Source organism: Vulpes lagopus, chromosome 2 (assembly GCF_018345385.1).
Source record: "Vulpes lagopus strain Blue_001 chromosome 2, ASM1834538v1, whole genome shotgun sequence".
Taxonomy (NCBI): Eukaryota; Metazoa; Chordata; class Mammalia; order Carnivora; family Canidae; genus Vulpes; species Vulpes lagopus.
In genome coordinates this window covers 175,630,086-175,639,344 of record NC_054825.1, presented here as the reverse complement: position 1 = coordinate 175,639,344, position 9,259 = coordinate 175,630,086, and the positions used below count along the sequence as shown (strand labels likewise).

At 48.5% G+C, this 9,259-nt stretch overlaps 1 protein-coding gene across 1 annotated transcript in view; it reads left to right on the top strand.

Annotated features, from left to right (window-relative positions):
- Positions 1-6,739: 6,739 nt before the first annotated feature.
- GPATCH1 (G-patch domain containing 1) overlaps positions 6,740-9,259 on the top strand; it is a 43,441-nt gene continuing 40,921 nt past the window's right edge. Inside the window, exon 1 of the mRNA XM_041746653.1 lies at positions 6,740-7,232. Within this exon, the coding sequence (XP_041602587.1) occupies positions 7,160-7,232 (73 nt within the window). The 5' untranslated portion in view covers positions 6,740-7,159. The remainder of the gene's footprint in view (positions 7,233-9,259) is intronic.

The window sequence follows — 9,259 nt, the reverse complement described above, 5'->3', positions numbered from 1 at the left end:
GCAAGGGCACACTCCCTGTTAGTGGCTCTAAGATCGGTTTTGATTCAATGGCTTTAGTCATTCCCTATCACCTTCAGATTTTTGTCATTTCCTACCACCTTGAAACTCCAATTGCCTTTGTCCATATATGTGTCACATATATGAACAATGTCACATTTGTCCACATATGTCCTCCAATGGCACATCTATGTGTCACACTATTACTGACTTAACAGTCTTCCTTAAAATTACTCATTTTAGGGGCACCTGGGTGGCTCAGGCGTTGAGCGTCTGCCTTCGGCTCAGAGTGTGATCCCCGGGGTCCTAGGATTGAGTCCCACATCGGGCTCCTCACAGGGAGCCTGCGTCTCCCTCTGCCTGTGTCTCTGCCTCTCTCTGTGTGTCTCTCATGAATAAATAAATAAAATCTTTTTTAAAAAAAAGAATTACTTTATTTAAACAAAGTTTATTTGAAAAGACAACTATGTCATAACCATTAAGTGGGAAACCAGAGGTACTTTGCCCTATGGGTTAGATACACATAAAAGTGAAACAGGGGGAGCGCCTGGGTGGCTCTGACTTCTTTGGCAAAGATCATGATCTCAGGGTCCAGGATGGATCCCCACGTGGGGCTTCTTACTGAGGTGGAGCTGGCTTGAAAGTCTCTGTCCCTCTCCCTCTGCCCCTCCCACGGCTTGCATGCTGTCTCTCTCTCAAATAAGATCTTAAAAACAAAACAAAACAAAAGTGAGTACAGGAGCACCTGGGTGGTTCAATCAGTTAAGCTTTGGGCTCTTGGTTTCGGCTCAGGTCATGATCTCCCCACTCAGGTTGTGATCTCTCAGTCATAGAAGCAAGCCCCACGTGGGGCTCCTCACTGAGGTGGAGCCTGCTTGAGATTCTCTCGTCCTCTCCCTCTCCCCCACACCCTCCCCTTGCATGTGTGCACTCTCTCTCTTTAAAAAAAAAAAAAAAAAGTGAATACGGTGAAAACCAAAATCTGCTACTTAATGTAGCCTGATACCATTGCCTTCTGAAGCTGCTTTTTTAATCAAAAAGGAAGAGCAAGAGAAAGAAGCATAGTGTTAAAAACACACCAGCCCACCCTCAGGCTATCTCCTGGGCATCCACAGAGGAAAAGGAGTGTCTTTTCTGAGTGTCTCTCCGTGGGGCTGTGCACAATCAGATATCTCAATCGTTCTCATGGATCATTACAGGGGGGCCCATGGTCTGAACCCCATATCTCTGATCCCACTATGATCAGGAAATGAGAATTGATGTTGCTGACCCAATGGGAGAGTAACGTGGAACCTTCCATTTGTCAACCCGCTGGTGGTATGCATCATGAGAACCACCAAGGAGCCCCTGTGCTCCCGACAAAAGAGTTGGGGTGGGAATTTCTGAAACAGGCAAAAGGTTAAAACCTGACCTGCAAACAACTGTTTTGTCAAATCCCCACATTACCCTCTGGCTGAGGTCAGTGGTTGGCTGTCCAGGAACTCAGTTCCTCCAAGTAAAACACAAATCCCACCACCTAATACCTGCTTGTTGACAAAAAGAATCATTGGCTTCTCTGACATATATCTCCTCTTGGAGAATCCTATGAAATGGGCTGAATTAAAAGCAGAAGTTACAAGATAATCCTTACATGACTAAAATTCATTGTAAATTATAGACGAGATTTTGCAATTTTTATTTAAAAATTCTTAGAAACTGGGCAGCCTGAGTGGCTCAGCGGTTTAAGCGCCTGCCTTCTGCCCAGGGTGTGATCCTGGAGTCCCAGGATCGAGTCCCACGTCGGACTCTCTGCATGGAGCCTGCTCCTCCCTCTGCCTGTGTCTCTGCCTCTGTGTGTGTGTGTCTATCATGACTAAATAAATAAATAATCTTTTAAAAAAATAAATAAAAATAAAAATTCTTAGAAACTGGGGGCACCTGGGTGGCTCCATTGGCTAAGTGTCTGCCTTTGGCTCAGGTCATGATCCCCATGATCCTTTGGCTCACTGAGGAGCCTGCTTCTCCCTCTTCCTCTGCCTGCCACTCCCCCTGCTTGTATTCTCTCTCTCTTTCTCTCTCAATCTCTGTCAAATAAGTAAATAAAACCTTAAAAAAAATAAAAATTCTTAGAAACTGAAGCCATATGGTGCCATGGAAGTGCACCAACTACAGAGGCCACATCAGGCTTGGCAGGCTCTGCTACTGAGTCACGTTGGCCAGATCCTATAACCCCCTTGTGGCTTCAGTTTTCCTAGTTATAAACTATGGTCTTACATGTAGCAGCTGTTTATTACATACTTACTCTATGGCAGGCACTGTGCTATGTATACACTTTGTGTGCATGATCTCAGTGGTCCTCCCACAACCCTATGGGATGGGTACTTTACCATCCCCATTTTACAGAGGAAGAAGCAGAGGCTCAGAAGTCACCAGCTTGGTAAGTTAGACTGGTGCTATACCACGTACAACACTACATCACACCATAGAAATGCAGGCATGTGTTGTGTTCATCATAAAACATGTACAGGAGGGGCACCTGGGTGGCTCAGTGGATGAGCATCTGCCTTTGGCTTAGTTGGTGATCCCAGGGTTCTGGGATGGAGTCCCTCATCGGGCTCCCTGCATGGAGCCTGCTTCTCCCTCTGCCTGTGTCTCTCTGCCTCTCTGTGTGTGTCTCTCATGAATAAATAAACAAAATCTTAATATATATATATATATATACATATGTATTAGTGACAAAAGACACCAGAAAATACCGTATGATTCCATTTTATATAAAGAATAAAGCAAACAAAATTAGTGGGACTATCGCTTTTGCGACTCTGGAAAATTTCTATTTCTTGATCTGCTTTTTGTTACATGAATGTGGTTACTTGGTGAAAATGAATAGATCTGTGTGTTTATGATTCATACACCTTTCTGTATATATGTGATATTTCTCTTTTAAAGATTTATTTATTTATTTGAGAGAGAGCGAGAGCGTGTGTGCACATGCACACTCCATCAAGTAGGGGGAGGGACAGAGGGAGAGAATCTTCAAGCCGACTTCCATCTGAGTGTGGAGCCTGCCTTGGGGCTCCATCCCAAGACCCATGATATCATGACCTGAGCTGAAACCAAGAGTCAGATGCTTAATTGACTGAGCCACCCAGGCACCCCTATATGTGACATCTCAATAAGAAGACACAATGGGGGAAAATGAATGTTGTCAATTCCAAAGCTCATAAAGCAGCTTTCTTCTTGGTATGTCACGAATGACCATCCCACTACTTGCATAGACGTATGGACCATGAGGAAGGAATTACTCCATACCCAGGTGACTCAGCACATCTTCCTATCTGCAGTTTCCTGATAAGATTCTGAGATTTGTCTCTTTTTGCATGTCTAAGTAAGAAAGGAAGGGTCTGTGGTGTTTAGGCTAGCACAGTTTGCATAAAACACGTTGCCTCTGGGTTCCTGCTGACAAGAATCAGGAGTATGAGGTTGTAGGTGACCAGGGTCACATATGGAGGATCCAGTCACCCTAAAAATACCCAGCAGACAACTGAGAGTCACTCTTTGAGGAAAGTGCCGAGACCTTGAAAGGCCTTTGTTGTCCTGAACCTCAGCAATCAGGAATCAGAAAGTGATGATTATCATTTTACCAAATGCTAATGATTGTCAGGAATCCAATTGAGTAAAACTCTCAATAACGACCTTATTGGGTTTTTCTTGCCTCGTTAGAATCTATAAACTGTAAGAAAATAGGTTGGAGTAATTTAGAAATAAAATCATGGACCTTCATGATTTGTCTGGGTGAATGGATTAGCCACCAATCTTCCTTATTGTCAATATTGACATTTATACTCACAATGGCAGTTGATGGGCAAATAACCCCAGGGTCCTGTGGGGCTTCAAGAAAAAATGATGCCTCTAGTATTAGTACATACTAATATACACACTGAAAACCAAAACCAAGCCACTGACATAAAAATGTTTTGGAAAATTGGGGGGAAAACCCCCCAGCGATGTAGCTACCTGGTTTCCTTTGATGGGTGGGCCAGCATTGTTACTGGTTTCTTTGAGGAGTTTACTGGAGATACATGATGCATGTTGCAATGTCTATGTGAATGTATCCACACTGTGGATACAAGAGTCACAATAAATTTGGCTATTTGTGTTTTCTTTCAATATTACTGGCAGTACCCCGCCTACTCTGTCTCACCCCGTTTTGCTCATTTAACAACACATGTTGGAGATCATTCCTCACCGACACTTTATTTAATTTTATTTTTAAATTCTGTTTTGTTTCCCCAGAACTTTTTTTTTTAATGTTTTATACTCTTCCATCATATACGTTGTTCCAGTTCCCTATTGCTGTTAACAAATGACCCCAAATCATAATGGCTTGAAATAAGAACAATTATTTTATTGTTATCTCTCATGGTTCCAGGAGGTGACTGAACTCAGCCAGGAGGTCTTGTTCCAGGCCTCTTATGTAGCTGCAGGCCGGTGGCAGTTGCTGGAACTGGAGATATTTTAAATATCCCTCTCTCATGTATTTGGCCAGTGGTGCTGACCTTTAACTGGGGCCTGGGGCCTGGGGCTTGGGGCCTATAGGTCACATAGCTACACAAAGCCTCTCCTTGTGGTCTGGGCTTCCTCCCAGCAGGGAGGTTGGGTTCCCAGGGCCAGCATCCCAAACCGAATCTGCAAGTTTCTTTTAAAGTTTGGGTAAGGGAGATGTAATATTATCACTTTCACTGTAATGTTTTGAATATTTTATTTTTTTATTTTTTATTTTTTTAAAATTTTATTTATTTATGAGAATACACAGAGAGGAGAGAGAAGCAGAGACACAGGCAGAGGGAGACGCAGGCTCCATGCAGGGAGCCCGACGTGGGACTCGATCCTGGGTCTCCAGGATCACACCCTGGGCCAAAGGCGGCACTAAACCGCTGAGCCACCGGGGCTGCCCTGAGTATTTTATTTTTTAAAAAGATTTTATGTATTTATCTGACAGAGAACCCACAAGCAGGGGGAGCAGCAGAGGGAAAGGGAGAAGCAGCCTCCCCACCGAGCAGGATATGGGGCTCAATCCCAGAACCCCAGGATCATGACCTGAGCCAAAGGCAGATGCTTAATATACTTAAACCACCTGGTGCCTCTCACTGTAAATCTTTTGGTCCAGGAACCTACATTCAGTGGGAGGGGACACAGACTCTATTCTCAATGGGAGATGTCAAACAATACTGTGGCTATTTTTAAAACTTGTTTTAAAACGCCTTTTGTTTTTAAAATCATGTACCATGATTTATTTAACTATTCATTCCTTTTTTTTTAATTTTTTTTTCATTCCTTTTTTTTTTTTCAAAATTATTTATTCAGTGCTTACCATGTGCCAAGCACTGTTTTAAGCTCCGAGGATACCCCAAAGAAAATAAGAAAAATCGGTCCGAATCTATGTCCTTGTGGAGCTTATAGTTTCAATACAGAGAGAAAGACAAGAGACATAATAAATAAGTACGGTGTGTTGAAGGTGATAAGTGTCCTGGAAAAAATGCAAAGTGGGGTTGGGAATGATAAGGAGTGTAGCAAAATAGGTTTGTTTTCTTTAAAAAATTTTAAAAGATTTTGTTTATTTGAGAGCAAGAGTGACCCTGCTCTTGTGCACAGGGGGAAGGGGAAGAAGCAGAAGCAGACTGCCCACTGAGCACAGGGGAAAATAGAGGCTGTTTTCAAAATAGGGTCAGAGAAGCTCTAAGCAGATAACTGAAGAAGGTGAGGGAGTGAGTCATGCGGCATCTGGGAGAAGGACATTCCAAGCCAAAGGAACAGTGAATGAGTGAACGCAAAGGCCCTGCAAACAGACAGTGCTGAGAGCGAGCGCCCACGCAGCAGCCCCACTCCCAGAGACCCCGGTTTGGAAGCCCTGGGCGATGCAGAGGGGATTTTTAACAACATCCTGGTGATTCTGACTCATGCCAACTTCTGACCCTCATTTTGAAAACCTGGGCTTCCAGATCTGGTTTTCATCTCAACCTCCCCCCCCCCCCCCCCCCCCCAGTAAGCTGAGCTTCGTGTTTCCCTTCTGTAAAAAGGAGTTTGGGAGTGGGAGTGGGATTACAGCAGCCCGGCGGAGACAGGGCTCTCGCTTTAGGTTCAATAGGGACGTCCTGAGCATCCCCACCCCACCTCACCGCAGGCTTGTGCCAATCCTGTGGCTTTTTGCTTCCGCTTTCTTGGCTCCTTTCTTTTAGTCTTCTCCCCCCCCCCCTTTTTTTCTTTCTTTTTTCTCCCGAGCCTTGTCTTCTCTCTTTTTAGTCTTCTTCCTCCCTCCCCTTCTTTCTTTCTTCCTTTTCTTCTTTTTCTTTCTTTCTTTCTTTCTTTCTTTCTTTCTTTCTTTCTTTCTTTCTTTCTTTCTTCTTTTTCCTTCCTTCCTTCCTTCCTTTCCTTTCCTTTCCTTTTTCCTTTCCTTTCTCCTTCCTTCCCTCTTCTCCCGAGCCTTGTCTTCTCTCTTTTTAGTCTTCTTCCTCCCTCCCCTTCTTTCTTCCTTCCTTTTCTTTTCTTTTTTCTTTTCTTCTTTCCTTCTTTCTTTCCTTCCCTTTCTCCTTCCTTCCTTCCCTCTTCTCCCGAGCCTTGTCTTCTCTTTTTAGTCTTCTTCCCCACGTTCTTTCCTCCCCTCCCCTCCCCTTCCCTCCCCCCTCCTCTCCTTTTTTTCCCCCCCGAGCCGCCTTAACCATGCACATTGGAGCTGCAGGGTCCCTGAATCCTTGCAGAGGTTTGGGAGGGCTGCACCTGTGCCAGCCTAGGAGCGACCTGCACAAAGCGCGCGTGCGTGCGCGCCCCGGGAAGCTCAGGCACCTTCCAAGCAGGTGGCGGGTGGGGGTGGGGTGGAGGTGGGCTGCGAGGTTGCAGGCGGGGAGAGGGGGTCGGGGGCCAACAGGTGCAGGCGGCGGGGCGGAGCCGACGTCCCCCAGTGCCAGCCCCGCGGCGGGACTTCGGGGCGGCGTCCAGCTCGTCCCAGGCGCCTCCTGCGGACGTAGCATGGGGCGTCGCGGCTGCCGGGCCTGGCTCTCCCGCGACGACTTTGCACGCCCGGGCGCAGACCCCGGCCTCATCGGCTCCGCGGAGCAGAAAGGGCTGCGGGGTTTGGCCCTTCGAGGCTTCCGTCGCGAGGGGGCGGGGCCCGGGAGGGAGCGCGATGGCGGCGCCGGACGGCGACAGCGACGAGGACCTGGTCAGCTACGGGACAGGCCTGGAGCCGCTGGAAGAAGGTGCGGGCCGCACTGGCCGCCGGGCTCCGTGGGAAACAGACCCCGGGTTCGGCGGAAACGCGCTCCGCCCTGTGCCGCGCCTCGTGCGGTCCCGGGTGCTGCGCGGGCTCAGGGTCTGCAGGGGCGGCTGGGAGACCCCGGAGGGCCGGGAAGCAGGAGGGCGGAGCGGGCTCGCGTGGGGTGGGGGCGGCCAGGACGGCCGAAGTCGGACTTGAAGCCGGGGGCCGATGGGGTGGAGGGAGCGGCGAGCGCACAGCCCCCGGAGTCGGAGACCGCTGCGGGTGGAGCCGCCGGCGCGGGCGGGTTGACGTCACAGGCGCGGGGAGATGGCGTCACGGGCGGGGCGGGGATGACGTCAGAGGCGGGGGCTGCACCTGCTCCGCACATCTGGGGTGTCTTGGATTCCGCTCCGTGTAGAGGAGCCATTGCGGGTTTTTTTGTTTTTTGTTTTTTTGTTTTTTAAGATTTTATTTATTTATTCATGAGAGACAGAGAGAGGCAGAGACACAGGCAGAGAGAGGAGCAGGCTCCATGCGGGGGGGGCCCCATGCGGGACTCGATCCCGGGACCCAGGGGTCACGCCCTGGGCTGAAGGCAGGCGCTCAGCCGCTGAGCCACCCGGGCTGCCCCATTGCGGGGTTTTACACGAGGGAGAGATGTACGTTTGTATGATTATTCCCCAATATTAAGATTTGGGGGGGGTAGGTGAGTTGGGGGTGGTGGGCAAGACCGAAGGAGGGAGGTCGTACACAGAAGTCTGGAGCCGAGGATGGCTTGGACTGGGGTGATGGCGGTGGCGGGGACAGGTGGTGGTCCGGGCTTGGGTTTGGGTTTGGGTGAAGGCAGAGCGGACTGGACTTGCTGGTGGGACGTGGGGGCGGGGGCAAGGGGAGGTAAGGCTCTCGCCCATGTGTGGTTCCGTTCTGATCCCCTAATGGCTTGGTTTGTTCGGCGGCGTGCTGAGCGCCCAGTAAGGGCTGATGGCAGTGCTTAGCCCTGTGGGAAGGACATAGGTGGTCAGGAGTCCCTTGCAGGCCTCCTGTGCTTCGGATCTTATTTCCCACCCTGACCACATCTTGTCAGGTCAGTTGTACTTAGGTACTATCCACTGATGACCCCTGTGTTCCCTACAAGCAGTTCTAAGTATTAGCAACTTTTGGAGGGATCCCTGGGTGGCTCAGCGGTGGAGCATCTGCCTTCGGGTCAGGGCGTGACCCCGGGGTGCTGGGATCAAGTCCGCAATCCAGCTCCCTGCACAGAGCCTGCTTCTCCCTCTGCCTGTGTCTCTGCCCCTCTCTCTCTATGTCTCGAACGAATAAATAAATAAAATCTTAAAAAAAAAAAAAAAAACTTTTGCCAGACGCTGGCCCTACTTCTACCCTCTGCGTACAAAACACAGAGAGACACTAGTCTCCTGAAAGCTTCTTCTGTGTTTGAAGACAGCTCTTGCATTTCTTCTAAGACAACTCCGCCCTACACTCTATCGACATCCTCTAATATATTCAGTTAAAAGGCCTTGAAACCTCAATGTGTCGGAGCCTTTCCTCCAACTATGGGACCAGAGTGTGGGTCGAGCAGGGCTACCATTAGTATGTCCTTCGTTCTAGATTGTAGTTCTCGAATACAAGCTAAGATCACATCAGCTTTACCGGCAAACGCATTACCTCATGATCTCAATTTGTTGACAAAGATCCTGTATTTTTTTTTTTTAAGATTTTATTTACTTATTCATGAGAGACACACAGAGAGAGGCAGACACATAGGCAGAGGGAGAAGCAGGCTCCATGCAGGGAGCCCGATGTGAGACTCGATCCCAGGACCTGGGGATCAGGACCTGAGCTGAAGGCAGACGCTCAACCGCTGAGCCACCCGGGCATCCCAAAGATCCTGTATTAGAGGAGTTTCAAATCTAGCTGCGAACAAAAGTACAAGGTTTGCAAGTGTTGACTTAAGTGATGTAGACAGGAAATAGTCTACACAAGTTGGCAGAGAAGCCTGAGAGGGCAGGGTGGGACCCCTGAAAACCG